The sequence below is a fragment of the Trachurus trachurus genome, assembly GCF_905171665.1.
Source record: "Trachurus trachurus genome assembly, chromosome: 6".
NCBI lineage: Eukaryota > Metazoa > Chordata > Actinopteri > Carangiformes > Carangidae > Trachurus > Trachurus trachurus.
Genome location: NC_139897.1, coordinates 22343339 through 22365250, shown reverse-complemented (window position 1 = coordinate 22365250; position 21912 = coordinate 22343339). Strand labels below are relative to the sequence as shown.

At 41.9% G+C, this 21912-nt stretch overlaps 1 protein-coding gene across 2 annotated transcripts in view; it reads right to left on the bottom strand.

Moving 5' to 3' along the window:
* The window catches only part of ranbp10 (RAN binding protein 10), a 30633-nt gene that overhangs the window by 3029 nt on the left and 5692 nt on the right, over window positions 1–21912 (bottom strand). Inside the window, exons 2-13 of one of the 2 annotated variants that reach the window (XM_083973687.1) lie at window positions 18328–18439; window positions 12539–12591; window positions 7804–7971; window positions 7508–7530; window positions 6510–6694; window positions 5488–5600; window positions 5151–5259; window positions 3815–3963; window positions 3503–3719; window positions 1808–1947; window positions 1388–1536; window positions 463–574 (exon numbers count right to left, since the gene is read on the bottom strand). In XM_083973687.1, the coding sequence (XP_083829813.1) occupies window positions 463–574; window positions 1388–1536; window positions 1808–1947; window positions 3503–3719; window positions 3815–3963; window positions 5151–5259; window positions 5488–5600; window positions 6510–6694; window positions 7508–7530; window positions 7804–7971; window positions 12539–12591; window positions 18328–18439 (1530 nt within the window). Of the gene's footprint in view, window positions 1–462; window positions 575–1387; window positions 1540–1807; window positions 1948–3502; window positions 3720–3814; window positions 3964–5150; window positions 5260–5487; window positions 5601–6509; window positions 6695–7507; window positions 7531–7803; window positions 7972–12538; window positions 12592–18327; window positions 18440–21912 lie in introns of both variants that reach the window. The other variant, XM_083973686.1, reaches the window with a different exon arrangement.

Genomic DNA, 21912 nt, shown 5'->3' with positions numbered 1-21912 from the left:
AACTGCACTGTTCTCTTTATAACCACCAACTACAGCTGCATCTCAATAAGTTAGAATATCATGGAAAAGTATATTTATGTCAGTAGTTCAATTCAAAAAGTGTAATTAATACATTATATAGATCTATTACACAGAGTGAAACATTTCATGTCTGTATTTATTCAATTTATTTCAATTGTAATGATTATGGCTTACATTTAATAATGACCTAAGTCAGTATTCTAAAAAAAAATGAATATTACAAAAGACCAATTAAAAAAAGCATATTTAATATGGAAATGTCGGCCTCTTGAAAAGTATGTCCATCTATATGAACTCAATACTTGCTTTTCCATGATATTCTAATTTATTGAGATGCACCTGTATTGTGAACATTTGTCTATTCTTATGTTATGCAAACAATAATAAAAAAAAAAAACATTAAAAAAACTCTGCTTGATGTGAGTGTAAGACAATATTTACCCAGTATGGCGCTGTTGAGGGCGGAGCAGAGTGCTTCTCTCTGCGTGGGATCTAGCTGCTGGCCAACGGGACAGTTCCATGGATCCGAGTACGCTAACAGGCTGAACGCATCCTACACACAGAAGACGGACAGACAGATGTTTGGTCAGTGTAAATGAGTATTTTAGCTTCTTTCAGCTCATTGTTTTGGTTCTTGAGGTGTCAGTTTCCAATACATAAACCTAGACTGTACATTTTCAGATGTTCTGGTGTTTATGATAGGTCAACATAAGACACAGACACAGATACTTTTACAGTAATCAGATGGCCATGAGTCACTGGGCAACAACGTACTGAGCTCCTACTGCACCACTGTGCTCTATGTGAGGGTTGAAGTCTTTCTGCCACCTGGTGGTTACTAACTGAATTATATCCCCTTTAAAAATGTGTCCATTTCTATGGGTCTAATTTGTTGTGATGGATATTTTGTTATTGTGTAATGCTTATGATATTAGAAAATAGTCTACAGTTTACAGAGACTAGAAACAAGCCCTTTGGTTATAACTTCATCATTATAATGCGGTTTGTGTTGTTTGCCAAGGCTTATATTGTTCTCACAGTGGTTGCTTATAAATCACGGACCGCTCTGGAACGACTGTGCCACTTGTTGTAAGATCGTTGTGACTCTATTCGATTTATTTACAACTTCATTACTGGAAATAAAACATTGTTCCAGTTCCTGCAGAGTGTCCAGAACACCAGGATTTTAACTGGTGCCAACATGAAACCTTTTCAGCTCTGGCACCAGTTTCTATTTTGTTGTAGCACAGCTGTTGGTTGAAGTTCAGCCCGTGTGCACATGCAGTTATGTGTGTGTACAGTACGTGTGTGTGTGTGTGTGTGTGTGTGTGTGTGTGTGTGTGTGTGTGTGTGTGTGTGTGTGTACCTGTAACATCTTCTTGTGTGCTGCGTTCTTGCCGTACTCGCGGCACAGCTGTTCACTGAGCGCCTGCAGCTCCCGTCCAAACTGGATCATCCTCTCTGTGGCTGCCTGGTTCCCTCCACAAAGCTGTTTGCTATTACTACAACCCTCATCTGCTGGCAACAGAAACACGCATGCACACACGCACAAACACACACACAAACAAACATAGTTACAATACACACACGCAGAATAAACCTGCTGTGAAAATGTAGTTATAATAAACTGGGAATAGGAGAGAGAGAAAAGTGGGGAATACAATAAAGCACATTAAAATGAAAACAGTAAAAGGGAGAAATTAATAATAACAGCAGCAAGAAAGTTTCAGGGGTTTGTAAAGCTGTTGTCTATATATGTGTGTGTGTGTGTGTGTACCCTGTGTACCTGTAACCCCATTGCCAATGCTGTTGTCGTCTGGCTGAAGGATCTCTTCATGTTTGTATGTTCCATTCATGATCCGCGCTGAGGAGCCCTCAACAACCCCGTTGGTATAGTGCTCTGCTTCTATCTCCATCTCACTGTCACTACACACAAAAGCACACACACACACACACAGATAAAGAGACAAAATACCACGCAGAAATAGAAAAACACGAAGGCCGAAGTTTCACAAGACAGCACTGTAAACAACCTGTTCAAAAGGGCTTTTTGTGTGTGTGTGTGTTTTTTTGTTTTCTTTCTTTTTGCCACTGAATGTAGTTTCCTGCTGAGAGTGGGTGGTAAATGATTGTTGCCTGACAAGAGCTTCAGCCATCGTTGTGTTTACAGGACAATAGTCTTTATAGTCTTCAGGTCGGTCAGTGCAGAGGCTACAGTGAGTTGCTATTGGAAAATGGTGAGAGCAGCTGGGGCTAGCTGGTTAACATGGCCGTTGGAAAACTTACAAACAGCTCCTGTAACACACAATACTTCATGTAATTTGGTCATCAACTCATCAAGACTCATCAAGAGTCATCAAAACGCTTTTGGAGTTCCAGGGGGGGTCCGGCTGGCAACGGATTTTCATATAATGGCGGCGTATAGTGCTCACTTTTGAATCGTCCAAAACATACACTATGAAACATCCAAATACCTCCATACTGCTCGTCCGTACTGACCCAAGTGTCCTGAAGCCGCAACATGAAAAAGTTGTTTGGAAAAATACATTTGATCTCTGTTTTTATGTAGCCTTGTTGTTGTAGCAGTAGCTCCCAGTGGCTGCGCGAGATGCGTGAGACTTGCTGTGAGATGTTCTTCCGTGTTTAGATCAAACATCCAATGGTTTACAACGACGAACGAACATCTCGCAGCAAATCTCGCGCATGCGCAGAAACATCAACAGAGCCACTGGGAGCTACTGCTACCACAAGGCTAAAAACAGAGATCAAATTCATTTTTTCCAAACAACTTGGGTCAGTACAGATGAGCAGTATGGAGGTATCTGGATGTTTCATAGTGTGTGTTTTGGACGATTCAAAAGTAAGCTCTGTCCGCCGCCATTATATGAAAATCCGTTGCCAACCGGACCCCCCCCTGGAACTCCAAAAGCATTTTGATGGCTCTGTAATAATGTACTATGTAAAAATATCTTTATTAGTTCCCTCCTTGGATCTTTTGGCCATTGTTCCTACAGGCAATAAAAGTTACAAGCTACTCAATGAAAGTAACTGGAAGTAAATGTTGCTGCTGCTCAGGAGAAAGTTTCTTTTTCTAGCTTTTCTTGCTTTATGGTTTGTTAGTTTATTGTTTTTGTCTTTTATGTTTGCTACTTTTAAGTTTTTGCCTCTGATTGTAACCTGTGTAAACTTGGGTTTGATTGCAAGGTAATATTCAAGAGACTAGAATCAACATAAACCCTGTAAGTGCCATTGCTTAGGTTAATTAGTTGAAATATTCAGGGCAGTGGAGAAGCGAAATGCTACAGTGAATGACTGCGGTAATGATTTATTAATGACGAACCATCCATCCACCCATGTGGTCCATTTAATGATCAACTGTCCATCCTTTGTTTGTGTGTAGTCATGTTGTCTAATATCATCTGATACCAGTAGCAGCAACCAGATACATATCCTCCTGGTTGGTTGTGACGGGCCTTCTCACCTGGTTTCCTGGGTGCTGTTGGCGCTGTGCGGCTGGCTCTTGGTGGAATCAGAGGAGTTGGACTCGGAGTAGTTGACTGAGGAAGGGGAGGAAGAGGTGGAGGAGGAGGCGGAGGAGGACGCACTGGGATATTTGACACTGCTGCTGCCAGTGGCGCTGTGGCTCTTTGACTTGTTGGGGGGGGTGACACCATTACTGCAGGTAGGGCTGTCTGCTCCTGGGTGTCAGAGATCAATCAATCAATGAATCAATGAAATCGTTGCTTTTTTATGGTGACAACTCTGTCAGTGTGTGTTATGTTGCGTGTGTTACCTCCAGTGTGCAGGTGTGTGTTGCTGGCTCCGTGGCGGGGGCTAAGGCTGGGTGAGCCGGGGTAACTGTCCTGGGACTTAGGGGAGCGAATAGTCAAGCAGCGAACCTCACTGTCTGTACCGTTCACCATCTCCACAAACTGACGACACCTAAAGGGCAGAGCATACTGGTGTTACACTGCAAAAACTCAAAATCTTTCCAAGAATATTTGTCCTATTTCTTGTCAAAATGTCTAATTTCTAGTCAAAACTAATCTCTTTCCACTTAAAATAAGACTCATCACCTAAAAATTAACTTGTTTTTTAGATAATTTTCACTTGTTTCAAACAAAATTTCACTTGAAATAAGTAGAAAAATCTGCCAATAAGAAAGAACAACTTGCTCAACTATCAAATTTTTCTACTTATTTCAAGTGAAAATATGCTTGAAAGAAGTTTTTAAAAAAGTCTCTAAAAATAAGCTACTTTTTATGTGATGGGTCTTATTTTAAAGGGACAGTATGTGAGATTTACCCCCATCTAGCGGTGCGGTTGCATGTCGGCACGTATTCTTGCTGTTGCGTTTACGTAAACTCGGGCAGAAGTCAGAAAAACAACACACGCTGCATGTATCAGGATAAACAAGCCTCTATGTAAACAAACGGTCCGCCAGCACGAGGCAAAACAATACAGGCGCGACAATATGTTGTCATGGTGATGTCGTATTGTTTACCTGACCCACGTTTTACCGGCTTTCTCTCGTCGAGTAAAATAACATCCAGTTGGTTTGCCGACGGCGTCACTCACGGCGTCATTCAGGTGTCTGACTGCACCTGAAGGCAACACCAGTGCCTCCGTCCTTCCTCACACTAGCTACACGGTGGTGACAGTTTTAACAGGCGCTGTCTGGAAAACTTTCTCCCCGAGCCGAGAAGCTCCGGCGGCCCGAGTTTGAGGTTACTTACAGCCACGGTGACACTGAACGTAAAACATGGCGATTCAACATGGCAGAGAAGGTTCGGTGAACCCCCCCCTGTATGTTTGTAACGACTTGTAACATCTCATTCTAAGGTACGAGAAAGCGCTCGTTTGTATGCGGGCGCGATTCCACTTCAGTGAAATACGTATTTATGAAAGCGATATTTGATTTTTGTCAATAAAAAGCCAATAAAGTCCCATACTGTCCCTTTAAGTATAATGAGATTTGTTTTGACTAGAAATGACATTTTGACGAGAAATAAGACAAATATTCTTCTAAGATTTTGAGTTTTTACAGTGATAAATGGGAGATAACATTGATTCAAGCTAGAAATAAGATATTAGATCTGAATCTTGGATGCGTGGCCTCGCTGACTTACTTCAACATGAATAGTAGGTTGGGGTTGTGTTCTAACAGGCCGGGATAAAGCTGCTGAGTCGCTTCTATGGCTTCTCCCACCCGTCCTGCCAGCACCAGCTTCTGTATTCCTATTACATGAAAAAAAACAAGATGCTATTCACAGTGTATCGATCAAAAAGGAGCCATTGCTTTCACAGCATACATTTGATAGAGGCCAGTGAGACCACAGGTCATCAGGGCCAAACAATTCCCATAGTATCTAAGTCTGGCGCTGTTAAATGACCTCATGTATAAAGTATGTAACATTTGCAACAAATCAAATGAAGATGTGGGTGTAACTGGTTTCGTTCACTCACTCTGTCTGTTCTTTATAGATGTCTGGTCCTCTTGTATCATAGTCTCTGTGGCTCTGGCGAAGGCTGTTGCGGTGGCACAGTACCCATGGTGCACCAGGTAGCTGGACACCATACTGCAGACAAAACATAAAAAAAGTTGGCCATTGGAGCTTATTTATCCCACTTCACAAATTCAAATTCACAATTGATACAATTTTACTTGTTCTCTTGCTGAGTGTTTTAAACAGAAAACCAAGATTGCAAACTCAGGGTGTGAAGGACACGTGTGTTGATGAAAAAGGGGTATGTGATAAAAACTGCATTATGGGTAATGTGGGACCTATTGTTTTGAATCTTGACCCATGGCTGTGATTAAAACCCTTATAATGGAAGAAAACACAAAGATAGTGATATACCGTACTTATACTAAGTGGTAGCACAATGAGCTTTACAATTTTAGAAAACAAACATATAAAAACAGCAGTGATATCAACTTCCTTGGTTTGACTTCAGTCCTAATTTTCCATTACTTTTCTACTCATCACTTACAAATAAAGACAGAACATGCCAAATAAGTACTTCTGAGCATTAAATAAAATTATTTTTCAAAACAAAACAACAAAACAGACATATCCAGATTTATTTCAGAAGCATTAGATGTGAGTTATCATGTTTTCATCTACTGCAGAGTTTTTTTTTAGCTGTAGACTGTCTGTTCTCCCAAGGGAACTCTCTGCAGTCCCTAAATGCAAATTCAGAACAGTGACATGTTTTTGCAGGTTTTTAATTTTTTTTTTACATTGCCTGATCCAGCATCGCTCCCCTTTGCTACAGCGTCATTATCTCATCTTTGAGACAACAAACAGGTGGTGTTGATCATTGTCTTTACAAGATAAGAGATTTTAATGGGCCTTCTGTGCCGTGCTTCTTCATCAGGGGCAGATCGGGGTTACAGTTATCGGAAAATGGGAAGACAACTATAATAGAACAGTGATCTATATTAGTGAGACGTATGCAGTGCACACGGTTGTGATGAATCTTACTTCTGCAGGACGGCCTGCCATTCTCCCAGTCTTTCTCCTATGGGGAAGCGAGCGATCATGCCGTGGATCTTGGCCCGCCATTCGCTCATGTAGTCCTCGATGTCGAAGACAAACGGCTGCTGGCCAAAGTTAGCATCTACGATCTCACCCGGGGTCTGAAGCCCCACCGTGGGGTACAGATTGGGCTGGAAGAAATTAAAGACTCCTTTATTATAGTGTTACAACTGTACAGCACTTTGGTCGACTGAGGTTGTTTTAAATGTGCTTTATAAATAAACTGTAACTTGACTTGAAAGACAAGAGAGAACAAGATCAAAACCACAAGATAAATAGATCCTGTTTCTTACAGTACATGCTTTATTCACAAATATTTCAAAGTTTTATCAGGTTTGATGGATGTGGGCGGTAAAGTTCCTGTAGTAGAAAACTGTTGAATGGATGAACAAATTGGCTAATAGCACAAACTGTAAAGAAGCTCTTTAGTACTTTGTCTCTTTGGCATATGCAGAAGCCACCAAGCAGGACATGAAATCAACCAACACCCAGCTGAATGCTGTTTAGCTTTGACAGGGGTTGGTAACTCCATCTGCTCCTGCAGCCACTGTGGCCGGCAGCCAACTGAGGTTTTGACTCTCTGTTTCTATTCTTACCACCAATTTGGTTGGTAAAACCGTTAAAGTGGCTGTTTTTTTTTTTCTTTTTTCTTTCAGGGGAATGTTCCAGTTACTGTGGCCACTGGACAAAAAAGAAAAATTAGTTTCCAAGCCAACTGCCAAGAAAAGCTGCAATTAGATATGGACCTGCATGGCTGATATCCAGTTATTCAGTATGTCACTTTCTACAGTTACAGGAATGATATAAAAGGGATGATGTGGGCACTGGCTCAAAGTGTAGGACACTGTATTACATGTGTATTTGAGTATTTTTAAGGCATCAAGTAGCTGCAGAATCATAGCGGAAATCAGGTCAATGAATTAAAGTTAGTCATTGGTACTTACAGGGAGGTCTGTGAAGGCAACACCTAAAGGAAGAAAGGAAAAACAGTCAAAGTTATGAATACAAAGAATACATTTTTACTAGTGTGTGTAGTGTGAGTTAAAATGGAAAAAGAAACATACAGTACTAAAATCTCAACTCATAATATTATTACATATTGAAAACAATTTTGAAAAGTTGAGTTTTGATTAGGATTTCTCTCTGATGAGACTTCCAGTGGGAAGAGGCAGCTACTGTACAACATTTTTTTTTTAGTATCTATTCAAACATCCCATCCACATTCATCATGTTCACCAACCTAAACTGATGCCATTTTTGGTGTAAAAGCATGTGTTGTTGATGAGGTTAACGCAGCAGCCAATCACATCCCCTGTGGTGAACGTCGGGCCGTATGGTTGGCCGGTCCCAGAGGAGCAGAAGGAGTGGCCGTCATCTCCGTGGTAACCGTATGAGTGCTTGTCCCATCCTAAAAATAGAACAAGGATTAGGATTAATGTTTTACTTTATACTTGACCTCTTATGAAAAATGTGTTGCTAGTCAACCCCCCCCACCCGGGATGAACGGCACAGCTGAAGGCTGATAAATATCCGTGTTGTTTTACAGCAGTAATACTGCACACATCAAGCGGCAGCAGCTCAGTATAAACAGTTTGTAATTCCACTAGAGCATTTGAGGTGAAGTGACTTGCTGGAGGTTACTTGTAACGGTGGCTTCTGCCAAAGAAAGGGAGACAGTTACTCATTGACTTCTTGCTGCTCAGATTTTCCCATCTGACTAGCGCTGCCTGCAAGGCGTCTCATGAAAATTCACACACACACACACACAGACACACTTTGTGACTGTTTGGCATGTGGTGCAGTGCCGTAGATGGCCACCAGGAGGACCTTGTCTATGTAAAGAAACTGGTGAGTCACTGCCGTCAGGAACAGCAGCAGCAGCACAGGAGGCTGAGCCAGGGGAGCACAGAGGGAGAGGAGAGGATGTCAGGATTTGCTCATTAAACTCCCTCATTCCTTGTTCCTGCAGGTGCTGATGCACTCAAAAGCAACTTGTAAACACAACAGTAGTATGGATCCAACATGTTCACACTGACCTAACTACTGAGTACTCGGTAGTTACTACTACATTATACATGGGTCAGTCCATCTAATCCTTGAACTATTTTTAAACTCAGCAACACACCTGTAAAGCTTCATGACTGTGTCGTCCACGGTCATTGGGACAAAAATCGATCAACAGACAAGGAAACACCTGCCAAAGTACTCAGACCAGCTCTGTGGTACTTCCTGCTACAGTAGGTATCTCCATGAACTCATTCTTTCAATGAGGACCCACACATTGACTCACAAAGTAACTATGCGTTGCACAAATATGGTACTGAAGAAGAGTTCAGAGTATTTCCATTCTATGCTACTTGATATTTTTGAATATCAATTTTTACTTCTCTACATTTACTGTAGTTGCTCATTGCATTTCAAATTAAGATAAACAAAGTAGGCTATACATAAAAACAATTTTCTTTCCCAATCCATGCACAAAGCAATAAACAACTATATTATAAATAAAACACTCAATAAAAACAGGGGCTGAAAAAACAACACTCCCATAAATCTTATGAATTTGCAATGAGGAAACACCAGAGGCAGGATAAAAAATGAAAAATTTAAGATAGCAAAAATAAGTCCGGAAGTGAAAAGTGAAGTATGAAAAAAAAGTGATAAAATACAAAAAGACAGCAGATGTTTGCAAGTGAGTAAAACTGCTAATAAAGGATACACCAACTAGCGAATCAGCCTGAAACAATGAAAAGAATCAAATTCTGTTTTATATGAAGAACAAATAAAGATTTAAATGTATAAATTGTGCAGTAACATGGTGTCAGCAAGTGATGTTTGAAAGAAATGGAGGGTGAGGGACAGAGTTAGCTTCTGGACAGCTACTTTAAATAGTTGACAGCGCACTTCCTGGTGTCCAGAAAACACTCAGAAAGAGAATTATCCACATCTTAGTTGTGTGTAACATCTTTGTAACAGAGAAAAACAAAACAGGCTTTAATTACTTCAGTCTAGTGAATCCAAACGGGCCGATTCATCTCTGGTCAAACAGACGGATGGATGGATCTTCAAAGAAATCACATCCCTGAGCAGACAACAAGGCAACGGCTTATGAAGTCTGCAGCGGGATTCCTTTTACAGTTATTATAGGAAACGACTACATCAGAGAATTCACACTCGGCTATTTGAAGGGCCGGCCCGTTGTGTTTTAAGTTCTATATTTATTGGATTTTGCAGGAAATTCCTCCTCTTGTGGCGAAAGCGGATCTGAACCTGACAGCGCTGAGCTTCAGCTCGATGCCGATCTGTCAGAGTTTCTCCTCAATCGCAGCTTGTCTGTCGTTGCCAAAAAGCAAAGCGGGGTTAGTGAAAGTAGGTCGTGGGTGAGCCGAGATATTAGATGTGTACTTGTATAATGTGTGTATGTGTTGTCTCTGAGCATTTGAAAAAAAGAAAAGAAAAAAGTATTAAGTATTAACCAAATACAAAACGTAGCCAAATGTTTGTGTTTATTTCTAGTGCAGTGGTGTGTTTCTTTTAAACCTGAGAGTTCACCGTTCTCGCTCTGTCCATGCACTCTTTTCTGTAGATGTGTACATACTTCAGTATGTGTGTGTACGCGTGTTTGTGTGTTGAGGTATTAGATTAATCTGCTGACAGGGATATTGCCTCTAAAGCCAGGCTCACTGCTGCAACATGCTAATGAAATGGGCAGGCCTCCACAGCAGGATCAGACACAGAGGTCAGCAGTGGAGAACAATGTACTGTTAAGGAGCACACATACATTCATATACATACACACATATACATATACATACACACATGAGTTCATTGCCGTATGCAATACATGTGCAAATGGTCATAAAAGTGTGTGCACACAACAGAAAAGTGGGAACAAACACGCACAAGTACACTCACACAGACGCAATCAGTCAGTCCAGGACACACACAGATAAATCCACAGAGTTCGGAACAAACACACACTGGCACACAAACACACTGAGTCAGTCAGTCAGAGTTAAGGCAATCAACAGTAATCTGTCTACCAGGGCTACAGACCATCTGTGGTGGAATCCTAGCAACCGAAAATATTTTCATAACTAATGTGTGAGCAGGTTTTTTTTGGAAAACATGTCTGTCCGCGCACACACACACACACACACACACACACACACACACACACACACACATGATGACCACGACGACGACGACACAGTTCCACACTGTTCCACCGTTTGTGTGACATTCGACACATGTGAATCAAGAAGGGAGGGGAATGAAAGATCTTTGTGTGTTTGTGTGTGAACGAGAGAATGAGAGAAAGTGTGTATGTGTGTGTGTGTGTGTGTGTGTGTGTGTGTGGATCTAGGGTCTGCTGAACCGGCTGCCCCAGTGTCCACAGCATTCCACAAACCACGGTCACTGGACAGATCTTGACTGGTCAATAAGCAGGCCGCACGGCCCCAGACAGGCCTGGAAAACCCCACCATGTGATTGGTCAGAGCAGAGCAGTGGTCTGATTGGCTGGTAGGAGGCAAAGGGGGCTTTAGTTAGGCTCTGGGGCTGCTATATGGCTACTACGCTTCCTCCTATGTCATCAGAGACTGCTGAACCATTCACAGATGTCATTGTGTGTGTGTATGTGTGTGTGTGTGCTGAGAGAGTCTGAACGGACATGGTGGGCCTATGGGCTCGAGGCCACAAGAAGAAAGATAAGAGAAGAGCCTGAACATAAAGAGGAATATGTGCTGTTGAAAAAAAAAGGGACGATACTCTTTAAATGGCACGACCATGCGTCCGTCTGTCTGTCCGCTCACTGTTCACATCAGTTCATTCATCTGCCTCATGTAGATACAGTATCCAAAACTACAACCCCCTCAGTTATGTGGGAAATACATTCACAAAAAAAAGTCCTTGAAACAAAAATTACATTTCTATGTAAAATACTGAGCGGTTGCTACAAACTGAGAAGCAATGTCCGTCTTCAGTTGGATCAGTCGAGGTCAGACACAAGCTCCAGTTAACATCATCTGTCGCTGCTCGGTGACATGTCCTAACATGTTCTCTCTGCAGCGGCCTGACTATTCAGACCAAATCCACATTCATACCCCACATACAATTACTATAGCAACGCTGCACATCCACATCTGCTTCCTCCTGCTTTCATCCCCAAAATCTCTTACGACTAGGCTACTTTCCACAAAACCCACGTTTTTGACACTTTCTTCGTTCCTTTCATTTACCTTTATATACAGTATTCCCTCGGTAAACTCCACAAAACTATCACCCATCCAGAGAATTTATCTCAGAATAATAATCCAGCTCCAAAAATATCTCAATGAAAAACCATGAATTAGAGCTGAGCTGGTATAGTCAACTCTTTTCCGGTATTCACATTGTTGATAAGAAATCACCCCATTCTGTGATGTTAGGTCTAAAGTAAACCAGATGCATTCACAAAATTATTAATGCTTGATTGTAATCTGAGCCAATGGGGTTGAAGGGCTGGAACTATAGGCCAATAAATAATTAGGAATGTTAAGGGTCAAGGTTTTGGCCAGCCCCCTCTATAGAGTTGCTTAATTGTACTGGGCAGACTGTCCTGTGTGTAACCAAAATTGAACAAAAGGGGAAAGCGCTGCAGGATGTTGTTCTTCTCAGCTTGCCAAAGCTGCTGGTCCGATCTGCTAAGTGGCTGAAATTCTGGCTCCAGACCAGCGAGCCAATGCTATTGCTGGATGTTGGCGTGATGAAGCACTTGCCATGATACACACTGTTCATGTCCACTAACCTTGGGAATCCTTATTTCACCCCCATCTCGCAGATTGTTCCAGCCACAGATCATGTTGTTGTTTCTGCCATCTCTCCATCAACAAATTCTGACATCCACCCCACCCCGTTGTAACATCCTTAAATTAAATTCTGCATCAGTCTATCACACAAATGTCCACCTGACACATCATTCACATGTTACTCACCAGGCAGCCTGTTCATGTTGACCCCCTGGGCGGACAGGCCGATGCCCATGTACCTACAGATGAGAAAAAAAAATTCAAACTTCAGTAGATTTTACATATTACACACAGCAACACACATTTAAACACATCTGTAATCATTAAAGAGCATCGGCTCTCTCTGATCTGCAGTAATTCAGGTGTTTTGCTCTCATCTCAGGTTAACTTTGAAGAATATTCAAATAAAGCTGTGGATCAGAGTTTGATGCGTGTCAGGCAGAGGTAACTTTTGAACATAATGGTCTTTGATCTCCTTTCAAATCCAAAATGTGGAGACTAGTTATTGCAGAGTGAACTGCCTCCGAGGTAGAGTCTAAACTAATAGTGCGTTGTTGAGACTTGGAGCTCAGGGGTCAGCGCTGGCATCGTAAGTCTGTCACACCAGGATGGGTGGTTGGCAACATGCACTCCTTTCAAGACTCAACTGAACAATTGATTAATTTTGTCCGTTGAACTCGGATCAGTTTGGCAAATGCTGATGTCAACGTTCAACTCCCAGGTTTGAGATGAATGGGTGTGGGATGTAGGGGGGAGGAAAAGACGTTGGTATCACAGCAACCGAGGCTGTGGACTGGACGATGCTTTGAGTTCTATTTCTGTACCGATGTGGCGGCGAACCAACCACGACACCCATACTACCATGAAATGAAACATATGCTGAAAGAGCCCGTCTTAAATCCTCCTGTCTTTACTACCCCAGACTTTTAAAAGGTACACTGGGATGTTGGGATGAACCTGGTGTTCACTGGAGAGTGTCAGAACAACAGCAATGGCGATTTTTATTATATCACCCACTTAAATTGTTTTGATTTTCCATAGACAGGTTATTAATTAGCCTGGCCAGATAAGTAATTTACATGCTTATCTGGCCCTGTGGCCTGGGCCTTGTTAGCTAAACCAAAATACATTTCAGGGCAATAATATTTCAACATACATAACACTGAGTGAATCAAATGGAGATTTGCATGGCCAAACATTACACTGAAGCCAAACAGGCTTCATTGTGTTTTGTTGGTCTGAAACAGGCGTCAACCCTAAAAGGATACACAGTATGCTACAGCACTGTATATGGTACAGTACTGTGTATACCAGCTGTGATTTGGCCCAATAAGTTAAGTTTTGGTCGCTTGCCATCACTACATTCAGCCCAGATAAGGACAGTTGCTAAATGCAACTTGGAAAACCGGAAGCTGGATGATACTTTGACAGTACCTAAATAACATAAAGGAAAAGTAAGGTATGTAAACACTAGCATTCACCAGCAAGGCCAACTAGATTCCTGTTTCTGAGCAGATGCTTGTTAGACCAGTTACCTAGCTAATTAAAACATGACGGCATGACGGGTCCTCCCAAACGCTTCCTCTATAATCTGATCTGTTTATATTTAATTACACAAGTTAACTCTTTCGCGACCACACTATTTCTTCAGCACATCCGCTCAGGACCACATGTTTTTGGCTATTTGTTTACCTTTTATCTCACGTCGAACCGAACTATGTACGTCACCTAGAAACAAACGGTCTTCACTTGGTTGAAGAGTGACTTTACAACGTGCTTCTCGAAAAAACGGCGAGTTTTTCTGCCGTTTCGTTCGTGAGTAAGAAGGAGAAGAAGAGAGCTGGGTTTCTCCAAAAACGGAGCTCCCGCTCTAGTTTCAGAGAAAAACGCACTTTTGTGTCAAGTGGCAATCTGCTCATTTTACCGCTACTCTGCAGTGTGGCGTCTCCCAAATCATTTCTACGGCTAAATAAATATATTTGTAGGTAAATCTGGGGGGTGTGGCAGCCTGGAGAGCAGCGGGGCAGCGGTGTGGGTCTCTGGCCGCAGCGCAGCAGCTCCGGGACACTGCTGTGTGACTGGCCGGCGATGAGTGCTCTGGGGCGGGGGGCGGCCGGTCACAGCCCCCGCTGCTCAGCGCCCGCTCCGCTGCACCGAGAAAACAGCCGTGATAACGGGCTTTCAGATCCGAGTCTCCAAACCAGAAACGTTTGTAAACAACACCGGAAAAACTCGCCACATTTGTCGTCGGTCGCTTTTGTCAAAAGAGGGTTTGGAAAGTCGCCAGATTCAGCGAGAAAGTTGCAACACTGTAGCCGACAGCCGCACAGCGCTGCACGCTGTCCCCACAGCAGCATTCAAGGAGAACGATTACTCAAACAAAACCAAGATCACACAGTTTATAAAAAACATTATGTTTTGGTTTTAGTTTAAAACAGTTTTACATATCAGAGGACTACCATATTCACACACAGGGTACCTCAGAGTGTCTATTATCGTAATCTGTAAAAAAAACGGTTTTGACGAGTTTGCTCGTCAGTGGTCGTGAACGTTCGGCAGGCTGTGACGAGTTAACTCGTCAATGGTCGCGAAAGAGTTAAAGAGAATTTACTCAGTTGTTGTCAAATAAAGTGTAATCTGGGGCCATAGTATAGAGTCGGAGTTTGTTTTTGGAGGCCAGTACTATATTTGGATTTACTTTGCATTTCAGTGATGCATCTGAGAAATACACTGACAATACATGTAATTATAGTGGAATGTCATGGCCGTGTTTCCAGCCATACTGCGTCCATCTGCACCGTAAGAATGAAGGGAATGTCAGTACTTCGTGCTGAAACTTAAACATGAATTCAATGTGTTGTTGAGTTCTGCTGCCAGGCCAGTCAACCACGCGGTTCCTTACACATGGTCACAACGCTGTTTGGGCGTTTCAGCTCCAGCATCTAGGTTGAGTTTGGAGGACTTTCCTATTTACAGTCAAGGTAGTAGTTACACACAGACACTCCCACATAGCAGTTGTCTTTTACACCACTTTTTCTTGTTCAGTCTCACACTGAGCTGCTCGACTGGAGCTGTGGAGTGTTAACAGCTGATTACGTAACCTGAGGCTTTTATTGAGGAGAATTGGAGGAAAGTTGGTTGAAAAGGTAAGGTAGTAATCTACAGGGCTCCAGACTAACCTTTTTTTTTTTTTACTAGGGGCACAGTGGCCCTTAACTTAAAAACTTAAATTTTTAGAAGCACAAAAAGAAAATTTAGTGGCGCACACCGTAAATCAACTTGCAAAGCAAATATTCACATATCCTTTTCATTCATGATCCTCACACACATTGGTCTGACTGTAATGGCAGACTCCAGATTCTTTGAGTTGTCCCTTGCACATTTCACCAGTGTCAAAAAACAAACAAACAAAAAAACGCAGCAAATTTACTGGTTGTACATGATGTGCAAATAGATGAAAAATGTTGTCTCAAATTTTAGGGACAGTCTGGAGCCCTGAATCTAAACACCTGGCAAAATAATAACAGTGCCACTGGTGCTGATCAACAATCCCAACAGATGCTTTAGCTTAGGAACCGTAATGTAGCTTACTGATACGAGTCATGACAAGTTATCCATATTGATTTTCTGCACCATTAATTTTTTGACTTTCTTTTAAAACCACAGGTAGATGACATCGGTTACTCAGCAGCCTGTGAAACTCTCATTTAAGTTTCCTCCCAGAGACCCCTGGGAAAAGTCACTGTGGGTAAATCAGGACTGCAGTGAAGGAATCACCTCAATGTTAAATCTTATTTGAAGCCATTTCAGCTACTTTTGGCAACAACTTCAGTAACAGTGCGTGGTGACACATATTCTGGGTGCCATCTTGGAGCAAACAATGCCTGGATTGGTTTAATCCTGAGGAAATAGTTTGTACTCGGTGTACCCGGGTCAGTAAACAGAAGCAGGAGTATAATAAAACTGTGTCAGCATTAGAGGGGAGAGAATGTGTTTTGTACAAGAGCCTGCAAACTTCAGGTGTTTTAAATTGACAACTAATAAAAACATCTGTGGCAGCTAAGGTGATGCATTTTGATTTCACAGCTGCATCAGAAGCTCGTCGTTCAGGTTCTGCCCCTCAGACCGGACGAGTCACGGCTTGTTAGCTGACTGAAAGCTGCCAGTTTTGGGTTGTAACATCCCCGATTTCTCTCACACAGACAGCAGATAAACAAAAAGTTTAAACCTCCACCACCACTTGGCTGATGCAACTCTCTCTAGTTGCAGACAACATCACTGGGAGCGTGATGATGATGAGTGATATCTTTGGAGACATTGTTGTGCTGTATTTGGCCAAGTGATGTAAAGATTGCTGTTTTCGTGCAGAGTCAAGGTGAGGGACATGCTGCTGAAGCAAGTTTGCAAATTTGCAACCCAAACAAAGTGACCCAGAAACGTCTCCAGCTTAGAAGACCAATCCCACGAAACATAAATGAGTAAAGATACACTCATATCATCAAAGACTATAATAATAACAGAACTACAGGCTTAGTCACCAAGGCCTAAGGATGAAGACATTAGAATACACATGAAATAATAATTTGAAGCGGTGCAGATTTTCCCCTGTGGCTTCTGTCCTCCACTCCCTCATGTCTATTTAAATGTCTATCCCTCTGTCTGTGTGTCTGTGTGTGTGTCTGTGTGTTGTGGGCGTGGTGCTGCTCTCTGATCAGCCTGTACACCTGCACATCATTTACTCATTAACCCCCACGGTTCTTCATCCACCCGTCGCCACGTCTCTGTTAAAACCTGGCGTGGTCGATCATCACATTCTCAGGCCACTTAGAGCCGTGCACTCTGAGCTTTCGACTCTCATCATGTTGTTTTGATCACTGAACTAATCCTTGTCTCTCTGTGCCACATGCCTGCCTTTTTCCTGCCGGTTTTCCCCGCCTGCTCATCATCACTCATCCCACCACGCCGGTCGGTCCAACCCCGCCTTCAAACCCTCTCTGCCCTGCTTTGTCAGCCACCGGCTTCCCCTCGGCCCTCTTCTGCCTTCACCTTCCATAATCCTCCGTCCACCTTCACTCTACGAGAACAGACAATTAATATGATCTTATCCGTGTCCTGAGTTAATCATTCGGCCTACAGCGGTTATGTGGGAAATCTGTGAAGCCGTAAACATTTTCGAGTGCGTGGCGTCTTTCTGGTTGACTCCCAGTTCATAGAGTTGTGTTGTTTGTTGGATTTAGCACATTTATATACAAAACATTTGAGTTGTTGGCTCATTACCACACCAATGTTAGCATGTTAACATACTTGTCTGGCATGTTAATATTTAGCATCGTCAGCACATAAACATGCATACCATGAGCTTTATAAATGTCAACATGCTAAACATTAGCATGCTGACATTTGTCACTGTAACTTACTGACATTTAGCATATTAGCATGCATCAACCCTCGTCAAGGCCGACCAAACAACCTACAAAGCCTTAACATAACTTGAGGGAAATGATTTCTAACAGATGATGACTTATTATTTATTGCTGAAAGTATTGCAGAGTGACTCCAGGACTGATTTTGTATATATTTGATACAATTAATGTTTTCATCTTGTCTCCTAATAGGATAATTTAAAGTTGCAGCTGCATTTCACAAACTCTGATTTGGCTCATAATGCTCTGAAAATCAGTGTGGGAGCAGGTAAAACCTTTCTTTAGATTGCCTCCTTCGGTAAAATTGTGAGTAAACTGCTGATGCAGTCCAGTCATCCATCCACAGACTTGAACATGAAGCTGAGGCTTCACTTAGTACGGACAAATAAAAGCTAATAGCAGAAATACTGCAGGCTGATGCAGTTTTGGTTTTCTTTTTTGGCCCAGTGACCATGTTATGAGACAAATACTGAGTGATCCAAAGCTTTAATGGGTTTCCATAGTGTCATGGCACTCATGCACTGAAGCTTGTCCTGAGTTTGTTCTGCTTACCCATCTCGACCTTTGCTGACAATCTTGACTTCAAAGTAGTAGATCCCACAGGCAGCGGGGATTGGGTGTGTGGCTCGCACTGATGCTGCGTCCTTGTGGTTTTTACCATGACCTGCAAGAGAGCAAACACAAGGTGATTAAAAACATACGACATGCAATTTTATGTGACGATTAATGCCTCGTTTCCATTACGTGGTACCAGCTTGACACGACTCGACTCAGCTTTGGTACCAGGTACTGTTTTGGAGATTGTTTCCATTACAGGATATTACCACTATTAGAGTAGAGAGTATAGACTGATATACAATATGTATAATTACATAATACTAATCTGTTCATTTTAAAACATTTATTTATGTGGTGATGTCTGTAAATAGAGCCCCCGAGGCAGCGTTGCTGTTCTGTCCAGTACAAACATGAAGCTTCACTTTACATTCAGACAAACTAATGTGGCTGCCACAGTTGTTAGATTTCATCTATTAGACCAACATTTATCTTGCAAAAGTAATTATATCAGCCGTTGCTAAATACTCTAAAGAGCTGCATGTAAATTCGTCAAATCGCTTTCTCCCTGGTATGACCACGACGGAGGCTCAACCATCTCAGGAGACGGGCTGCTAGCCTCTGAGATTCTTGACCAATCAGTGGTCTGCATTCTGCAGTGTTTTCACGTCACTTTTCAGTACCTCTTCACCCGTTTTGGAACCTCAGCCAAGGTGGTACCAGAAAAGTATAGTACCAAGTAACAGATTCCAGGTACTTTTACCTAATGGAAACACAAAAAGGGCGAGTAGAGTCGAGTCAAGTGGAGCTGGTACCTTGTAGTGGAAATGCAGCATAAGTGTTCTGTGTAGGTACGTAGCATCATCATCAATGCATCTTTCATGCTGCCGGAAAATGCAGTGTAAAGCTTTGAAATACCTTTCAGCTCCCTTGAAAAGAGCAAGGTCCTCATGTACGTAACCCTAGCCTGCCACTTCCATTATTATTTAACCAGTAAAACCAGTCTGTATTGGACTACTGATACTCTACTATACCAAAGCTGGTAGAGCAGACAAGTTCACCTAAGAGTTTGGTTGGATACCAAGCGTTGTTCCTAAACGAGCAGAGGTGACGTCAGCTGCACAGTTTTATTTGTTTCTAATGGCACCAAGGAGGTGCTAAGTAGGGCCGGGCTATTAACTGCACAATTACCAAAACCAACATTTAGAGCCTTTTGCCGACATAATCTTGATCTTGCTCTTGCTGGTCACTTGCTTTATAGTTTCCACAGTGTGAATATTCATAAACTGTTCCTATGACCTTGTATTCACTCACATGACTCTACCCTATCCAACTAACATTAGAGATTCAAAGTCGTATTGCCCAGCTCCAGTGTTACTTGTCTTAAAAATGGCAGAGTGATCGGATCTAACAGCATGCAGCAACCCTGTCTTCCCAAGTGTCAATTCCTTCCTAAGAACTTAAATATTGTATTTTCTCCATTTTCAGAACATAAAAACAAATTTGAGACTTAAATATGTTGTCTCTCCACGGACTCCTTTTACACACAGACCATCTATTGATTGACTGCAAACTGTCCAGAACTCAGGCTGCCAGGTTTTTTAACCACAACCAAAAGATGTGTGTCACATGACTCCTGAAGGCAGCATGTTTTAGAATTGATTTCAGGATGTTGCTGATTATTTTTAAGGGTCTTCATTACCTCGCACCCTGCTATAACCCTGACCTTTTGGTAGAAAGGTCCCTGAGGCTCTGGAACGATCTACCCGAGGAAATCAGGTCGGCTGACTCAGCAATTGAAGAAGCTCCTTCTTAAAAACATACAGTACAGTACAGTATCACAATCCTTTCCTGATTTAACTTGAGTTTAACTTTCTCTTAACTCTCTTTTTACCTATTTCACTTCCACTTTACTTCCACATATTTTTGTTGTTTTATTTATCCGATTTTAACCGAGTTTATTATAATCCTTTTTCCTTTTAAATGTGATGGTTTTATGACTTGTCTGCTATAAGAAGAAGATGCTACCTAAACAGAGATTGTATTGTACTTTATCTGAGTTAGGCCAAAAATGACAAATCGTAGGAGTAGGGCTATAAATCAGCCTACCACTTGACAAAACCCGACTGCCCTCTATAACCATATGATGTTATGTGTGGGCCATGACTCCTGTAGTTCCATCAGCTTTTATTTTCCTCATTTTACAGTTCCCCCAATGCTGTGTGATGAGTAAGTTCCTCTTTAGTCATACTTAGTTTTCTAGTACATCTCAATCCACATGCACACAATCTGTCACTTGATGTACTGGAACCTACAATGATAAATAGCCATCCATCCATCAGACGACACCTAAACAGCTCTGCCTTTCTTCCAACAAATAATAATTTTGTTACTGTGACTTTATAATTAAAGAATTGATTATTCTCGTGTGTAAAAACAATGCACTGTCAACAGTGTGTGGTAAACATGTAAACAGGGTCATAGGGCTCCAGTATTGTGTCTGGACCAATTTGTTTCAAGCACAGAACTCATTACTGTCTGTCATTCTATATTCAGATGGCTGCTTATGCAATCCCCCGGGTCCTGAGAGAGAATCTGTGTTCACTAGTGTGTTGTATAACTGCAATTTAGGCTCGACTGTTAGCATGTGTATCTGTTACATGTGATCACACCACTGGGTTTGCTAGTTGTGACAGTTAACAAGTCACTGTGAGTTGTGTGTGTGTGTGCTGATGTATGAAATGAAGAAATATGAGCTAATCTAAGATATAGGCTAACCTTAAACCCAGCAGCTGGCTTTCAGCAGACACACTGAGGTTCATTTGTTTTTGTGTGTGTGGGAGACAAACCACGCATGGAAGCTCTGGCCACTCATATACAGCCAACAGTGATCAGGACATGTAACAATGATTTAAAAAGCTGCGCTTGGTGATCTGATTCTGGTCTAAAATTGATTTTCCAGTTCATGATCAAAGTTTTTGTCATTAAAATACACCTTAATATTACGACAGTGCATTTAAATTGAAGTTCACAGCTGCTTGCAAGACATCTCAACACATAGAAATGCATGTATGTATGTATGTATGTATGTATGTATGTATGTATGTATGTATGTATGTAATGCATGCAACATGTACATCAATGTCATCATGGAAATCTGACCTCAATCTCTCTCAAACATACTATACAGTAGTACAAGGTGTGTTATTACATGTTAAATGATGTGACCACCAAGCCTGTGCATGTGTGTCTTGCATGTGTGTGTTGCAATTGTCTGGTCCAATGGTCGCAATAGCATTCATGCCATCTATTTTTAGCTTCTCCTCGTGAAAACAAGTTGTCAGTAGGCCAACAGGTCTCTTTACAACTGCATAGATGGGTAGGAGAAACGACTGGCTACTACTTTTAACAACCACCCTCCACCCCCCCCAAATGACACTCCTAAATTAGACAGAAAGTTTACATTCAGACCATGTTTTTGTGTAAGGTGATTAGGACAAATGGTGTAACAGAGACGTACTGCAGCAGCTATTGCCTCAAAATTATAACTTGTATCCAACATTTTCAACAAGTTATTTAACC